Below are 18861 nucleotides of genomic sequence, written 5' to 3' on the forward strand. Positions count from 1 at the left end.
AATGAGTTTTATTTAAAAAAGAAAAGAAAGGAACCCTTCTTCTTTTCATGGCGCACAATGAGATTACAAGATGAACTCGATTTCCTGCTCCTTCGTGACTGCATACCTATATAAGAATGGGTCACATGGCTCGTGGGGCCTCGTAAGGAATCGTGACACGGGCGGATTCCGGTGACAGATACTCGTGTGACGCTGCGACGTCGTGATCGAATTGAAGACACATACAGAGCTCGGGGACGAGGAGGCTTGACGGAAAAAAAAGAAAATGATATTTTTAAGGATCTCTGAAAACGGTATACAAAAAATAATTTTGCCGAGGAAATAAGTCAGTCCCTTACTCCCTTGGTGAATAATTTAGAAGGGCCTACATTTAAATTAGCGCTACCTTCCTTTTTTCTTTTCCCTGCTTTATAGAGTTTTTAAGTTAATTTTAAGTTGGAAGTGCAAATTTTCTCTAGCTACGAGAGGATTTGAGATATATAACGGCTGCTTTTCTAAAATTTAATGTACATTTGGAAATAAATTATATTTCTGTAAAGGATATTTCTCGTACTCGAGAGGCACTATTAATGAATGATAAAAAATTCCATATCAGTACTGCACTGCTGTGGTAGTCTCATTTGAAGCTTGTAAATATCATTGGATACAAAAACGGTGATTATATACTTGCGTTTATTTTTTCGTTCAAAAACAAAATTCTCCATATATTTCAATGAATTTAAGCAATCAAAATGGGATTTGCGGAGATAGTAGGAATTGAGCTGCTACGGCTGACGTATATAAGATAATAATAATAATGACGTCTTTATTTTACACACGAATTTAGGTCTAAGAAGACAGTCCTCTCTTACAATTACATTGTTTGACAATCATATACATCCATGCCCTTAATGGTGGTATATTCACCCAAAGGGGTTCGAACCCGCGACCTATAAGTTAGTAGTCAGGAACATTACCCCGCCGCCACCGAGACCAGCAAAATAAATTCCTTCAGCAGTGGAAAACCTTATGTTCACGGGAAATTAGCAAACAAGTACTTCGATGACATGCTTTTTATCATAACCATAATCTGAAATACTAAATTTAATTTCAAACGCCATAAACTAACCACAAATTCTATAACGCTTTAGTATTCAAAGTAGTCGCACATAAATACGGTGAATAATTTAACACTTGATAGTCCTATATGAACAGCGAGATGAAAATAAAAATTTTGATTACAAAGCATACCTCGTTTGAAGCGTTAATTATTTCACTGAGAATCACAAAATTAAATCATATGCATCACACTTTTTGAGCTTTAATAGCTGATTCCTAGTACAAACAATTTACACTATTAATCGGGAATTAAATAAATATCTCAGCAACTTAGAGCGAAAGAGCAAACCTTGATCACAAGTTGATCAGAAGTCGAATGGTTATTCAATGATACTTATTGTGACCAGTTCATGGCAGAACCATTGACAGATTTATAAATAAATAAACAATTCGCTTGTTTTTTACATCCATAACCATGAGTTAAAATTTATTAAAAGTAAACTATGGCAAAGAAGCATCTACAAAAAATGAATAACAAAAACAAAATATTAAATATTATGATTATGAAACACGCAAAATCTCAAAGGAATAAAATTATCACGTATAATCAACATTTGCCTACCTAAGATTTTTTGAAATAGAATTATGATCACGCTGATTTCTTATGCCATTTGTATAGACCGTATCCATATCATGTATTTTTTCAGAAGATGGTGCTGAAGTTCCTTGAAGCAACTAATATTTTACAATACCTCTCCATTGTACGATCTTATGTGATAACTGCATTCAGCAACCCTCTCTTACAGTCGACAATGCTTTTCCTCTACAATTTCTCCACAGTCAACCGATGATCGCGTCGGAACTCGGATATATTTCCTTAAACTTCAACTAACTAAAGTATTATAAACAGGGTACTGCGATGTATATGAGCCCACGATCCCAATAAATACTATCCTCTACGTTGAAATGTTTGCACTTTAATTCAAAGCCGTTTTTCGTCATATGTAATTTGCAGATCGAATTTGCACGAAGTGGAGAGGTGATTCTGAAAATTAGTATAAAGGGAAGGAAAAGAGGTAGGATTTTTTACAAAATATTTTCACGTGAAAATAGTATTTTGTGATGACAGTACTTATTCCAAGTAGACGGCAGGGTTTGAACATTAAAACTATTTCCCATATTGGTTCTTGCCAAGTACAATAACGATAGACGTTGATTAATAGGGCAGGGCGGATATCGACGCTTCGGTATTTGACGTTTAGAATCGGTAGCTATAACATTTCTGGCGATGGTGGAGGTATTTCTGCGAAACCCCGATCCCTATACGAGGGCAATGAAATCAGCGGGAAAAGATGTTTGACCACTGTCCCCTCAGTGCTCCTCAATAAAAGGCTGCATTTATGCAGTTTCTCGCTAACGCACATGAAGCTGAATTTCTCTACACCGCCCCTAACAAACTCTTCGGTCCGCCCAGGATAGGTACCTCCTCTTGTTTGTTCTGAACAGATCATTCCTCCAATTCCCAATCCCCACCGAAAATACCCAGAGCATCGCGGAAAGAGAGAGATGAATAGGCCATGATTCAGTCATTACAGTGGGAGGCAAATCTTGTCCCCAACTAGAATAACTTGGTTTCAGGTGCGACAATAGATAGCCCGTTTTTCGTCTTATATAAGTTTCAGCTCGAATTTGTGCGGAATGGAGGGGTGATTTTAAAAATTAGTAGGAAGGAGAAGTAAAAGAGGTAGGATTTTATTACACAATATCTTAACATAAAAATAGTATTTGTAATGACCCGTCCTGCATCCTGCGCCGACCACATGTGCATTCAACACCTGTTAGGACTTGTTACGAATTGGGTTGGCCTTTTGACAGTGAACGTGATGGTGTATCGATAAGAAAGGAATTAATTCGAATAGAACGGCAAGATTCACGCACGTTTCCAATCAACCTTACATCCGAATAACTCAAGAGCATTTCCTAAAGCCTCACAGCATGATCTCCGCCGACTGACAGTGACATTGAATTCTGCCTCACAAGTATAGGCGGTGCCTAATGCCGCGAGGTAATACGACTGATGCTGGCTATTTGGCGATAAAGCTACAAGAAGACGACCAAGCGATTAAACCTGCAATCCGATTTATGGTGTATTTCTAATCGTGGATTTATAAAATTGTGAAATGAACCGGAATGAGGTCACGAACTTGAAGAGAGATACCAGCGCAAAAACTCAGCTTCCTTGAAAATTAATATTTTCCGCATATCTTTAATCAGAGGAATACACTATTAACTCCATATAAATGAGTAAATTTAACCCAATAATTATCATTTAATCGACTGCCCTCATGCTTAAGGATATTTTTGAAAAAAGTCGAAGAGAATTTTCACAAGTTCCCCGGAGCGAACTTTACAAAATATACGCGTGCGTCTCACGTAGAGGGGGGATACAAGCATAAAAAGAACAGAATCAACCGTTTTAACAGCGGAAAAACAAATCCATTCCCAACTAACTCAGCAATCATTCCTGCACCGACCAAGTGTGGATACAACACCTGTTTGAAGTTGGCATGAATTCGCTTGGCCTTTTGGCAGTGAACGTGATAGCTTATCGGATAATAAAGGAATGAATTCGGATAGAACGGCCAGAAAAATATTCAGCCATTCCCAGGAACTTGGAACTTATAAATAGATCACGGGAGACAGTGTAATACCAACTGAAGAAAAAAGATATTTGCTCAAGTTCGTATTTCCCCCAGGCGAAATGTAGAGAACATTATCACTCAATATCGTATCATAACAGAGGGACCCCTCCGTGACTTCGATGGCAAGACTAAAATGATGCCATATTTTACTCTCTCTTTTTTAAGAAACAATGTCGAGACTTATTAGTTTGATTGGAATCGCATTTTCCAATATATTTACGAACTTTTCAACGAGCAACAATACCAACAGGAGGTTTACCAGGAATCAGCAAAAGCGAGTCGCAAGCAGAAGAAGGTATTCGTGAAATAGACCCCTTGATTGACTTGCAAAATGTCGGTTAAATATTAAAAATGTATAAACAAATACATGGCTCAACAAGAAGCGGGAGTAAATGAATAAAGACGCTCAAGCTGTCTGCAATGGGTTTCATAACCCCCTCCCTTAACTCTTGCACCAAAAGCCAATCCTCTCAATGGCACAGACTGCCTCCGTTATGAAGTCAACCTACCAAACAACCAAGACGACAATATTAGAGTGCGGTTGGATGTTGTGGATAAAAATAAAAAGAGACGTACCTCCGCATGCTTCCTTGAAATCGGAGCAGCAGTCCCCTAGCTTGATGCAGGCGTGGTCGCAATAGCACGGCTCGTCGCTCAAATCCTCAATGATGGCGTTCAGAGGCGCCTTCTGCACGACGCACGAGGAATCCCTGCCGGGGCAACACATCCTCGACTCGCGGCAACTCCCCGTGCTCCTGCGAGGGGCAGGCGCGGGAGGAGCGGCCGGGGCGGCCGGCGAAGCCGAGATGGACCCCTCGACGTCACCGTGGGGTTGTTGCTGCTGCTGTTGTTGCTGTTGGTGATGGTGCCCGTGGTGGTGGTGCTCCTCCAGGAGGAGCGCCGGCGGCACCAGAGCGAAGCACACCATTAGAAGGACCACGGACACTTTGACGAACATGGTGGGGAAACTTATTTCTCTCTTATCCCGGATGAAAAAAAAACTTCTATTTACCCACGGAGAAAAAACGATCAACGGAGAGAAATTAATAAAATGAAAATTTCTCCCACGGCACGGGCCTCGTTGCTATGCTTCTATTATCAGGAGTACACCTCAAATTTCCAGTGGAAAATAATGAACTTCAAGAACAAGATGAGGGTGGCACACGAAAAAATAAATGTGTTTCGCGACGGGAAAAAATATTCCGTAATTTTCTCTTCCTTTCAAATCCGTTCTCTGGTGTGTTTTGTTTGAATTTTCAACGTTCGATCCACGCACCACACGAAAGAATTACAGCACGGATTGGTCGTGAAATCAGGGAAAAGAACCTGTGACCAACAACGTTGTACCGAGCCGGCCGGCTTCAGCGGACGAACTGACGGCAAGTACTCCGGAGCGCGCCGGAACAACGAAAACTGGAGGAGGGGAGAGGCCACCCGGAGAAGGGGAAGTGAGGGGAGGGTGTAGGAGGACAGCGCGAGGGAGTGAGGGAGCAAGTCGAGATGGGGTGGATGGAAGAGGGAAGGGGTGAAGGAGACGAGGAGGGAGGGAGGGGGAAAGGGGCTTATTAAGCAGCGGAGGAGGGGGGGGAGCATGAAGGGAAGATATTGCGGGAGGAAGGTAAGGCAATGGGCTCAGTCACCAGTTCTATGCTAATGTCCATTAAGATAGAGTTTGTAAAAGGGAGGCAACCGTATTTTACCGTCATTCGATTCGTCGCATCAAATCTAAAGTTAATCACGAAGAAAAATCGACGGCCTTCATCCTATCGCAGATAATTTAAAGACGGTTATTAAGCAGAGGATGGGGAGAATGTATGGAAGATAGGTTTTGAAAGAGTTTCTTTTATTAATTGAACTCACGGAAGAACCCTTAGGTTTCTGGCGAATCCTTGCATGAACTGTTCGGCCAAGAGAACTCCCTTTTTTTGCTGAATTCGACCACGTCGATTTTTACGCGATTGCTTACTTACCTTAAGCGAACCGAAAACAGCGCATTGAGGCATTTACATCGGGGGAATTCAACAAGGAACAACGTAGGATGTACGCAGAGGAAACCAATCCCGGCGGGACTCAAACCCGCGATCTTCCATTTGGCAGGCGAGGATATCCATTGCTTGGTCACTCTATTTAATGTGATTCTATACATTCATTCTTATGTGCTTAGCGATATGTATTGGTTGATGAACATTTTTAACCTCCAGACGATAAACACATACGGATGTGGGGCATGACTATTATTTAAGAATAGGTAACCCGTGCGAAATTTTCGCACTAATACGTGTATTTCGTGCTACTTTCATTTTTGCTATCAATTCCCGATGACAGTAATGCTCGAACACCTTCAACAAGATGGATCTTTTAGAGAACGTTTAACTTTCTTTATACCTCTTAGATTTTATTCTTTAATATTTCTGCCTGCTTATGCTACGTTTCTTTAGTTTGGTTATTTATTTATCTTATGTCCCCCGCAAAGAGCACAATGAGGCTTCTACATCGGGAACTTTAACAATCCGCTACCTTGGTTTGACAAGGTTCTAACTGACATTTTTGCAAAATGTGGTGTTTTCACTCAAGATAACTAAGTTTATGTTTCTCTATGTGTTGCACCGGTTTTTATTCCTCTATGTAAAATAATAACAGATTTAGAACAGTGACAAAGTTCCAACTGCAAGGAGAAAAAACTAATATTTGGGGTGACAAGGTTCTAACTGCATTTTACTTATTTTATTACTCATATGAACATGTAAAAAAATAAAATAAATAACATATTTTCTTAAAGTAATAATTACTAGTGTATCTAGTGGATCACTAGTGTATGTGCCAAAAATCAAAAATAAATTCCTATTAATAATAGAAATAGAGCAGTTTAAAACTTTGACAAGGTTTTTCTCAAAACCAGCTGATGGTCAGTTAGAACCTTGTCAAACCAAGGTAGCGAACCAACAACTGACGTTCACACAAAACCATGCTCTGGAAGGGGTAACCTATCCAGGCGGGACTCGAACCCGCGACCTTGGGTATGGTAAGCGAGGACTTATCCTCGCCGCCACGGAGGTCGACTTATGTTAAGAGTTATGGATTTCCAGTATAACTGAGTTATGGATTTAAAGGGTTTTTTTAACTTATTTTTTCGAAGTTAAGAATAAAAAGTGTGTGGAGTGGATATACCTCGAGCGGGTAATCGTCATGGAAAAATCGTAACTTTTAAGTCAAATTAATGAGTAATTAGTGGAATTTGAGATTGAGATGGCATTTTTCATCAGAAGCCGTTGATTCAGCGTTTAAAATGATAAGAGCTCGGGGGATCATGGGGGTAATTGGGGCTTAAGTAGATCATATGAATATTCATGGGAATTTTAAGTTATTAGTAAAGCACACCTACTTCTTCTTCTTTTGCTCCTTGAACAACATGCCATACCTCATTTGGAGCCATTTTGTGAGTTTGGGCTGCTGTGAAGTTTAAGTGTGGAGTTTTTTCAAAGCAACGACCCGTCTCAGTGAGATTGACTGATTTTCACTGTAATGTGGTGAGTAATTTCTAATTATAACTACTTTAGGATAAAAATGAAGGTTGATTTTATTCTTGTATATGGTTGTTATTACACTTAAGACTTTCGGTAGGGTGTGTAATAGGGGTGTTCCAGTTACCCCATAAGTTTTTAATAAATCGGGTAACGGGCATGGGGTTGGGGTAACTGGAACATGACAGACCCAGGTACCCAAACAGTTAATACGGAAGAAAATTACAGGGAGATATTTATTATGTAACTTGGTATGGTATGGTATTTGGAGGAGGCGACCGACAGCTGAGGTCATTTGCGCCATGAGGGAAGGGGTAGGTAAGGAAGGGTGGAGAGAAACCTGGCGTAAGCATTAGCCTGCTCTTAGCGAAAGGCGCCATGGGGACCACGGCTTAACGTCCCATCCGACGAACGGAGTGTTGAGCTTAACTCGTCCTCCACACAACACTCAAGCAGGGATCGGGCAGTTTCTGAAAATTCTCTGCCGCTGCCGGGATTTGAACCCGGGCCCACCGGGTGGGAAGCCAACACTCTAGCAACTACACCAACCCGATCCCCTATTATGTAACTTAATGTAGCTCTTAAATAGCTTAAAAATTCCTTTAACATAACCTTTTTGCTCAGCTGCAGATAATGGTGCGAAAATACAAGGAAAACTCAGAAGGGTGCTGGACTAACCTAGTCAACTGAAGATCTTAAAAATGCTGTAAATGATGTAAAAAAAACAAAACTACTTGTGGAACATCATTGTTTTACCCCATTTCTAGGAGTACGGTACAACATTATGTTTATGAAACTCGGAGGAAAGGACTCATGTCTCAACGTCCAATTAAGGGTGGAGGGGGTGAGATTCCTTATTTATCTGATGCTGAGGAAGTGGAATTTGCCAATACAACAAAATTTGTGGAAAGGAATTGCTTTGGCTTTCCTGGCGACCAGGTATTAGACATTGCTCTCAACAAACTCAATGGAAGCATACGGATCCCGGCAGTGGAACAGAATTTTCCAGAGACTGCCCGATCCCTGCTTGAATGTTGTGTGGAGAACATTTCAAGCGAAACACACCGTCCGTCGGATGGGACGTTAAGCCGTGGTCCCCTTGGCGCCTTTCGTTAAGAGCAGGCTAACGCCGACGCCGGGTTTCTCTCCACCCTTCCTTGCCTACCCCTTCCCTTATGGCGCAAATGACCTCAGCTGTCGGTGCCCTCCCCCAAATACCATACCCAGCATATACGGAAAGACAGAAAATGTAATGTCTAATATTTAAGATGTTTACTTAAGATATTTAAATACATTTGGTGATTAATTTTGATACCAATGTAATCTTGGCCTGTCAATCCACTCATCTGCTCTCTCGTTATCACCAGTTCTATTTTGAGGCTGAATCTCACGATCATTAGTTTCCTGAAAAAAATCAGCACCTTTATTGATCCTCCGAAATTAATGAAAGCTTGAATTAATCAACACAACAAATGAATCTCTCAATGACAATAACAGCAGTGAAACATTTAGATTTTTGAAAAGTCTAGGGGCAAGCCTAGCCCAGGTTGGCCAACCTGTGAATACGAGACTGCCTCTCAACCGCTGACGATTTGCTTCCGTTACCATTGAAAACCTTTTTCTGTCAATAGTTAGAATGGATTTAGCTTCTTTACACCAAATCCGCAAGTTCTTGGAACGAAAATTACGGAAACGCCAAGCACCTAAAGTCGGGAAACTTGATTATACGCGCAAAAAAGTATTTTTTTAGAAAAAGTTAAGTGCATGAAATATACTAAGAAGAGAACATTTGCAAATCCCTGAGACAAACCTAGACGGTACATTAATTTCGCTCATACTTTTTTGCTGCACTGAAATTGGCTGCTTCATTTGGCCTACATATGGCATACAGTTCCTGAAATTCACGCATTTCAGTTTATCACCAGTTGATCGACTGAATAAACCGAGGTAGAAGACTTAGTGGTTAACTCATATTACATTCAATGGTTTCCGGCTCAACTTCGTGGAAGTTGAAGTTCACAAATGACAAAACGACTTCGTTAACTCGTAGATTTCATGAGTTCCAACGGTAACCATTTTCAGGTGTTTTCATTACGAGCATCACTTGTTTATTTTTTAAATGATACTTCTACGTCTCTTTCATTCTAATTTGACATCAGTTAATGTCACGGGTAAATTGACAATTTCTTCATCTGTAAATATTTAACCTGGATCCGTCCAAAATATTTTTTTTTAGATCAATTACTGATATTCTAGGGAAATGCCAAGGGTCTTATTTTTACTATATTCTGAAAATATTACATTGATCGGTTGAGTAGTTTCCGAGATACAGGCTGTGACATAAATGTCACATTGGGCGGATCTGTTGTCTTTTGGTGCAAGGTAATATTTCCCCAGATAAAGCAAATATTTTTCACATTTTCGCTGCAGAGTTCATTTAAATGATAAAAAACACTAAAAAACAACATTTATTCTGCACATATTAATATTTATGTGCACAACGGTCAATATTTTGTTTACATTTAAAATAAATTATTGAATATTTAGCAATAATTTTCAGTGTTTCATTGCCCGCATTTCATACATTTTTCGACGTAAAGTGTGACGTTATTAAGTGTTTAAATTTTCTGGACTTTTCAACGTTATTTCAAAAATGTGGGGTATATTTAAATTTATAATGTTTATATCATAAACTTGTCAAATACACACCTAGAAAATTATTTTAAATTTATGTAAAGTTTTCGTCAGGAGTGTTATGAAATTACTAAATCTTGAATTGACACAATCATTAAATTTATGTAAAGTTTTCGTCAGGAGTGTTATGAAATTACTAAATCTTGAATTGACACAATCAATGGATTTGTTGAAGGTACATTTAAATCATTTTTTTACATGGCGAATAAATAAAACAGTTGAAAATGTATTTCCCCAATTTTGGAAAATGTATAGAATAAATACATATTTGAAAAATATTCTCACATCACATAAGAGTGTAATATAGCAAAAAATTGAATGAAATATGAATCAATTTGTTAAAAATAAACTAAAGATTGATTTAGAGTTGAATGCCGGCGTATACGTACTATTTTGAGTGGTAAGCAGAAAAGCAATATCTGTCCATGTTACATGTATCGCATGCAGTGCGGTTGACGGAAGCGTAATATTCTTCAGCACGGCGACGCTATCTGTTATTTAGTATAGCAGGGACTAAATGATCATTAGCGTCGTAACATACTTCATTGCCTGCCTCTGATGAAAATGAAGTGGTGTGGCTTCTTGGCTTCACACCGATATATGATCAGTTATGTTTGCACTATTACACGCCTGAACTCTAATTGTGACATTCAAGGACCAGATTTCCGCTTGTGAACAGATTGTGAACAGCTACATCCAAAAGCCAAGAAAAAATACTCCACCACCACCAAAACGAATTGACTTCCCACAATTTGTCTTTCATGTTGGGCATCGTATTGTCTGCACAGTGAAGGTATCTACTTATCACAAGGACCCTATTCTTTCGCTAGGCTACGGTAACCATTGAGTTGTGAACATCCCCAGAATCTTCTCAGGAGCATCGCTTGGACGGAAACCTGTTACAACCTCATAACAGTAAAATTCCAATTAAAATGTTCATCTCCTCTTTACTGATGCTAGGAGATGAAAAAACAATAGACGTAGTATAATTATCTGATTCTGCCATGAGAATAAAAGAATGTCATCCGAAAAAACTATTTTAAAAATTTCTACCCTTGATTTTTCCCTCTATTCAGGAAGATCTGTTTCGGTGAATAACCTATTTCATACAAAATGACCATCCCGTCGCAAATTGGCTGTTTCTCTTTTTACTTTTTTTCTGTTGGGGAAGTGATTTAGGCTTCGTTGACTTCGAATCCTTTTCCTTATGTGTAATTGGTACCGAAATTCTTCCGGACTTCTCTTGAAATTCTTTAGAATTATCATTATCAAGCCGCAAAGCAAGCTCGAATCTTGCCCGAGGTTGTCTTCCCGATCAATTTTCCACAAGTCCGCCAGCCTGGTCGTCTGCAATATTCTCATCAGAGACAACTGCTACTTCTGGCGGCTCAAGGTATGGGTACTCTTCGCCAAAGTCTTCGTTTTCCGGGAGCTCTTTGGCTTCACGCAGTGTAATATCTCTGAGCTATCGATATCACTAAGAATAAAAATTTTAATTCAAACGTAATTACCGGAATAAAAGTTAATAAATGAATATTTATCGATTAATTGATAAATAATAAATCTTTTGGCGATAATATGAAGTAAAAAATGCTGAAATTGCAATAAATTCTGACTAGAGCATATAATTCGAAACTTTGAAGATTTGCATAGGGATCCACCCAATGTGACATTTATGTCACAGTACCATTTATCAGAGAATATTACAGAAATGGAAAGCAATACCAAACATTTTAATGTATTATTAATAATTTTGCATCATTATGTTGATATATACCAAAAATTGTCGCTGTAGCGCATATAGTTAATGAAAAAATTAAATACCTACACAAAGCGAACGTCAATTTCGAGTGTCTAGGGAAGGCACCTAAGTACCAGGGGTACTTAAAGGATAAGTCTTCACTCTCACTTGACAATTCTTACCCTGAATTGAAGCACTTACCTTCCTCTTCATAATAAAGTATAAAACACGACAATGTACCGTGCCCGAGCGATGCAAGAGCCACTATAGTGGAGCGATACAGGGTGTGACATTTTTGTTACATTGGACGGATCCAGGTTAATGTATGGCGAGGGGTTGGATGGACGATTTGACTTATATTATCTCGCGTCTAGATACCTACCACTTCGTGGAAACGCTATAAATAGAAACGAGGCATATAGGGCTGTAAAACGTAGTATTTCTCATCACCAACGATTACCACCACGATGGTTCCACACTCCATACGTCATCAGCGCCTCAAAGCAAGAGTAGTGGTGTATCAGGGTAGGGGAGGAAGGAAGGGAAGAGAGAAACCCAAAGCCACCAGCCGTAAGTTGTAATTAAAGTAAAACGGCCATATGATGCCACGGCATATGGTTCCATTCGATGGAGAAAATGCTGTACTTATATAAGTGATCTCGTCAAAGCAACGAAAAACGGAGTGGTACCACCGAACAATTTTTTATTAGCCACAACTTGAATTTTAACCTGGACTTAATCATGGTAAGCCAGTATTGCAGCCATCAGAGACGGATTCAGTATCAAATTTGGGGAGTGGGGTTACGACCTGGGTCCGGAAAGTATGGAATACCCCCGGGAAAAAGGGGTGTCCTCCCATGTAAAATTGTCCAAAATATAACCGGGAGAATTATTAATTTCTTCAATTTGTATGTACACTCTCTATACTCATTTCACAAACTATTAAGCCAACAAATTGGCTTCCTCGGTGGCGGCCGGATAAAATCCTCCCTGCCACACAAGAGAGGTTTCGGGTTCGAGTCCCGCCTGGGTAGGTTGCCCCTATCCAGGGCATGGCTGTTCGTGCACGTGTAATAGTTAAATTTGTTGAACACCCCGATGTAAAATGGTCAGTATGTGCTGTATTCGGTGGTATGATAATACATAAATTTTGAAAAGTAAAAAAAAATGTTTGATAAAATTTTGTGAGGGGATCATGACCTCCGTAATAGGGTAGTTTTCTTCATCAAAGAAAACGAGAGGCATTGATTGCGATTCGTTACCCACCATTAGGGCTTTCATAATATAAAAATTATTTGGTTTTAGAAATACCGGTTTAGACGAATGGCAGTGGTCCATTTTTATCCTCATTTGAAAAGGGCCAGTCTGGCCCCCACGCGATGCCACTCCACGTGACGTCACAGGGACCTAGTTTCTATACGAGAATATAGGAGTTATACATCGTCTGAGGTTACCAATGCATGCATGAGGCGCAGAGTTCAGGGAAACATGTCTTAATAATCACTTATTAAAACTGGCTAAGGTCGGAAAGTTTTCTTCATTTGATAAGGTATTAATAATCCTTATTTAAGCCAAGCGCTACCAGCCAGCAGGGTACTCAGCTACCCGCTAGCAGCCTGCGTCGTATCAGCGCTCAACTCGCCTCAAGGTCACCTCACAGGGCGGCAGCGGGAACCAGAAATACTCCACACGGAGAGATTTCCCGGCATTCATACTTACGCGTCGCGTTTTCGCGGTCTTGAAAATTTTCACTTTTCATTTAATCGCGAAAAATAGATATCGTCATGTAAAAATCTAAAAGCTTGAAATACTTACTCCAGGAGTAATAATCTTTCGATTTAGGCAATAAAAAAATAATAGGAAACCACCCTATTCCACCTACTAAATCCGTCACTGGTAGCCATCACAGTAATCAAACTCCTAAGTGTGTATGTAATATGGGGAGGAGAACGACGCTCGAAGCGTGTTTTCCAGAACCTCTCTACACTCTTTCATGAATAGTGCGAGAATGCGAGTACTCTCAGCTCAAAGCACGCTCCCATTTCATCTCTGTCAGTCCCTCGGTTACCAGTTTACACACACAGAGCCTCGGAGGGAGGGTAACGAGCTCAGGAAATTTTCAGTCCTCCCACCTCCTCTTTCCTCGAAACTTTTCGCGGTGCTGCAACAGCATTTTATCAATTCGCTTACATATTCGAATTACATTGGGTATAATCAGTGCTTAATTTCTAAAATTTTAGGTACCGGAACGCATATCAACACATTTTATCCTCACATGATTTTCAAATATAAGCCCCCCTTCACCCACCTCCCCTAAAACTTCCGATTTTTTAAAACTTGCAATAAAAGTAACAATGAAGAATTATGTTTCACCAAGTTTAAAAAAACGATGACTATTATAGAACTGCCGGCGCAGCGCCGTATTACAGTATTCGCTTTTCCCTAAGAGGTGCGCGAACGCTATTCCGGCGCGTTCCGGCCGAAATTAAGCACTGGGTATAATTTTAGTGCCTTAAAATGTAATTTGAGGTTTAAAAATTTTTCATGATTAATTACGTATTGGTCTTTTCATACTGATTCACACATATTACGCGAAATATTGCTTTAGGAAGGGAAAATTAACGGCTACACGTCATCTTATGCAAGCAACTGAAGTTTGTAGAGGAGAGATAGGAATAGGCGACATGAATAGGGAAATTTCAAGGGCTGAAAACTCAAGGAATGGATTTATATATTCGAAAGCGATTTTGGCTCCTCCACAGGCGCAGCGAGAGCTGAAGTTCTTCCCGCCCACCACAGGTACTAAAAATATTGCGTTTAAAATTTTTAGCGAGCAAATTATAGAGTATTTTCTTCAAGTAGGTACTACTAGTAAGTAATTAGAAGTAAATGAAGTTGTTATTTACAAAACAGTACAATTACGTTCACAACAGTATTGAGACAAACCTCTTTCCTCTAGCATTTTCAAAGTTGTCATCACAACCATCGTTTCAACTTTTCCCCATGAACCTCGCACGTAGCGAGGGGGCTAAAGTGATTTGAGATCTCCCGGATCTTTTTTTCCTTATGGCGACTGCCCTCGATATATCAGTTCAGGAAAATATTAGCCAGGAGGAACCGATCTTCTCACCAGAAACCCTTCAACCTCGTTTCAATCAAATTCCAAATAATACGTATCTGGTGAATGTAATTTGGTTTGAATTCGAAAAGACAAATTGTTTAATGAATCTCTACAAAATTTTCCAACAGTGGATGCATTAATTAATATCAATACTTCTAATATGAGTACATTTATTAATCGCATATTGAGCATAGATTATTTTTCAGATCGGATCGGATGACGTCAGAGCATTTTAGTTTAAAATTTTCCAAGAGTATCGCGCCTCTGGAGGGGCCAAATTCGCTGTCGAATTGATATAAATCCATTCCTTCAGTTTTCAGCCCTTGAAATTACCATTTACGTCGCCTATTCCTATCTCTGCTCTACAAATTTCAGTTGCTTGCATAAGATGATGCGTAGCCGTTAATTTTCCCTCCCTAAAGCAGTATTTCGCGTAATATGTGTGAATCAGTATGAAATGAGCAATAAATAATCAATCATGCAAAATTTTAAACCTCACAGTACATTTAAAGGCACTAAAATTATACCCAGTGCTTAAATTGGAGTGTTTCGATATGCAATTCCCATGGTGACCAAAGTATAATAAAAACGGCCGTTTCAGTGGTAAAAAAGGAGACTAAATTTCAGGGTTCTATAAATCAAATCCAAAGTTTGTTAAATGAAACGTAGGATTTACTCTAGTATAATTTGACAGAAAATGACCAGTGTAGGCAACCTGCAGACCACCAAAGCGCTCCCCGAATTAAATTTTGGTAACGTGCCTGCCATGAATAGATGCAATACTAAATGCAATATCCATTCTTTGAACATAAAATCGAAGCAACAGCTCTAGAAGCACCAATAACATAAAAGAGAACCTTTTCATCGCAAATGGACATGCTGTATAGCAGTAAATGACTTTTATTGTTTGGTTAAGAATTTACGCCACATACAAAATGAAAGCAGAAGGCATAAATATTAGCCGTAGGTAAGGGTATACCCGCCTTTGCCTATAATCCAGTACTTAATTTCGGCCTGAACGACGTCTGAGAGAAAATTGGGTTATATAAAACAATTATTTTTTATAATAGGGTGGTTTCCTATTATTTTTTATTGCCTAGATTGAAAGATTATTACTCCTGAAGGGCGTATTTCATGCTTTTAGATTTTTAAATGACGATATCTATTTTTCGCGATTAAATGAAAAGTGAACATTTTCAAGCGCACGAAAACGCGACGGGTAAGTATGAATGCCGGGGAAAACTCCCGTGTGACGTCGTTCTGGTTCCCGCTGCCACAAGTGAGGTCACCTTGGGGCGAGGCTTTGAGCGCTGATACGACGCAGGAGATCGCAGCCTGCGCCTAGCGATGCACATGTCCAATATACAAATTATTTGGTTCTAGAAATACCGGTTTAGACGAATGGGAATGGTCGATTTTGAAAAAGGCCAGATTGGCGCCCATGCGATGCCACTCCACGTGACGTCACAGGGACCTAGTTTCTATACGAGTAGATAGGAGTTTTACATCGTCTGAGATTACCAATGCATGCATGAGGCAAAGAGCTCAGGGAAACATGTCTTAATAATCACCTATTACAACTGGCTAAGGTCGGAAAGTTTTCTTCGCTTGATAAGGTATTAATAATCCTTACTTAAGCCAAGCGCTACCAGCTAGCAGGGTACTCTGCTACCTGCTAGCATCCTGCGTCGTATCAGCGCTCAAAGCCTCGCCCCAAGGTCACCTCACTGGAGGCCGCGGGAACCAGAACGATGTCACGCGGAGTTTTCCCGGGATTCATACTTAGCCGTCGCGTTTTAGCGCGCTTGAAAATTTTCACTTTTCATTTAATCACGAAAAATAGATATCGTCATTTAAAAATCTAAAATCGTGAAATACGTACTCCAGGAGTAATAATCTTTCGATTTAGGCAATAAAAAAATAATAGGAAACCACCCCATTAAGTCCGCCTAGTCAATATGATTATCACAACGTAAGATTTTATCCATTGGCCTGGCGTGCAGCCTTCTAAGTCTCCGCTAACCACCGCAGATGGCGAGGGAGGAGAGCTTGCGGTGAGACTGCTGCGGTCCCAAGAGAAAGGGCACGGCAAAGAAACAGACGAGCTGTGATACCAGTCGGATGACTTGCAATTCAAGGCTTTGCCGATCATCGAACCATAGGGTTGGTGACGTGTTAGGGTAATTAACAATTTAGCGATTCCAGCGGCAGTGAAAAGTGGAGATTTTCCGACAAAAATTAAATAGAAATAGTTTTCCGCTTCGGCCGAAAATTAACACTATTAAAAAATAAATTTCATCTATACCTACGACCTCTATCTGAAGGCTAATAAGATTTAAGAAAAAATAAATGTGTCACCTTGAAGCCCAAAAATCTTTATAGCATAATAGCTAGAAAAATTTTCCACTTTTTGGGGTAACCACAACGTCATTCCATTTTACTGAAAAATATTTCAACATGTCATCCTGTAGGATTCGTCAGATCACTAACCAGGAAGCCTGCAGGTATCAACGCGAGACATTGCCCAGGAAAATGGCACTAAGTGGCGGAAAAACCCAAAAGTGGACATTTTTGACTGGAATTGCCTCTAATGCTCACTTCATAATCAGAAGGGAATTAGTAGTCCGAAGTTCTTGGAGGGTAGAACATTTCTAGCTCCCAAAACACTTCATCGAGAAGCTAGGGGGATAACGCCGATCCTGATCCTCTTTCTCACTCATGCTTTCCCCGTATCTCAAAATATTCAAACCGGACATTGTGCCAATTACTCTCGACATAACCAAAAAATGCCACGATATCTTTTAATCCAATGCTGCATCACCTCTTACCCTCATCATCTTGAGCCAAAGTAACGCAAGACCTGACTTGTATTCTCGCAGTCTGTAAAGGCCGTTTTACACGGGGCACGGAATTGCGCAGGTTAGAGCTGCATTAATTTCTAAAATGGCGTGGAATTGCGCGAATGCATGAACGAAATTAGAACAGGGGCTATTTTGCCGTCTCGCATCCACGCATTCTCGCATGTGTTCTAGCAATTCACCGCTTCACACGACGCAATTTTGATTGCGCCTTCGCACGTACGTCAGATTGCGCAATTCCGTGTACCGTGTAAAACGGCCTTAAGAGCAGTGAGAAGCGAATATGCCTATGATCCTGCCCATGATCGTTAGTTTTTCGTTTCAAGCCCAAGCGTAGCTTAATATGATACGAAGTATCGTAGATATTATTACATTGATATAATTTGTTATATTTATAGATCTGAGGAACTGACACTGCAAAGCTGAGGTGATTGAAACGAAAGACAGTTATGAAAGCCGCAAAAAGCGAAGACCAAAAAAGACAGGAGGGGCGGTGCGGCAGAAGTGGGGGAGATGAAGGGGAAGGTACGCGATAGTGACGCCCGTGTCCGGAACGGCGAGCAAATGGAATTAACTTTTCAAAATGACGGCGGGAGGAGGAAATGGCCAACCCGAGAAGAAACGTCACTTTAAACGTCAACATCTACCTTCAAGATAAAGAAAGTATGGATGAAATTATTACAAGTCTCAAAATATGGTACCTTCGTATCGAAAACCATGGATGTGAAAAACGAACTTTCCACTAAACGTTTTTTTTTATTTGTTCGGAGTGCCACATTTGCAGAGTTACTGAAAAATAAAGTTACCCTACAGGCATGCATAGAGTTTCCAGAACAATTACACACTCTTGTCGAGGGTTTCCCTAAATTCAACTAACAAGCACACACCCGAGCCCTCAGCATGAATACACTATGTGATCAAAAGTATCCGGAAACCTAGCTGAAAATGACTTGCAAGTTCATGGCGCCTTCCATCAGTAATGTCGGTATTCAATATCACCTCCTGGCCCTTCCTTCAAGAAGGTGATGTAGGCATTTTTTATTTGCCGCCCATGGAGGAACACAACCTTCAGTTTTGTAACCAGAAGATTTAACTCTGGTAGTTCCTTCATGAACACATCGCCAAGCAAAATTATTTTATGTGCCCATCATGTGAAGTGTGTGATGTGGTCTCCAGTCAAGCACTT

The 18861-nt window shown here is 40.1% G+C and overlaps 1 protein-coding gene across 1 annotated transcript in view; it reads right to left on the reverse strand.

The window, feature by feature from the left end:
• The window catches only part of LOC124155905 (somatomedin-B and thrombospondin type-1 domain-containing protein), a 958847-nt gene extending 953718 nt beyond the window's left edge, over positions 1–5129 (reverse strand). Inside the window, exon 1 of the mRNA XM_046530100.1 lies at positions 4317–5129. Within this exon, the coding sequence (XP_046386056.1) occupies positions 4317–4698 (382 nt within the window). The 5' untranslated portion in view covers positions 4699–5129. The remainder of the gene's footprint in view (positions 1–4316) is intronic.
• Between the last annotated feature and the right edge of the window lie 13732 nt (positions 5130–18861).

Source organism: Ischnura elegans, chromosome 3, assembly GCF_921293095.1.
Source record: "Ischnura elegans chromosome 3, ioIscEleg1.1, whole genome shotgun sequence".
In the NCBI taxonomy this organism is placed as follows: domain Eukaryota; kingdom Metazoa; phylum Arthropoda; class Insecta; order Odonata; family Coenagrionidae; genus Ischnura; species Ischnura elegans.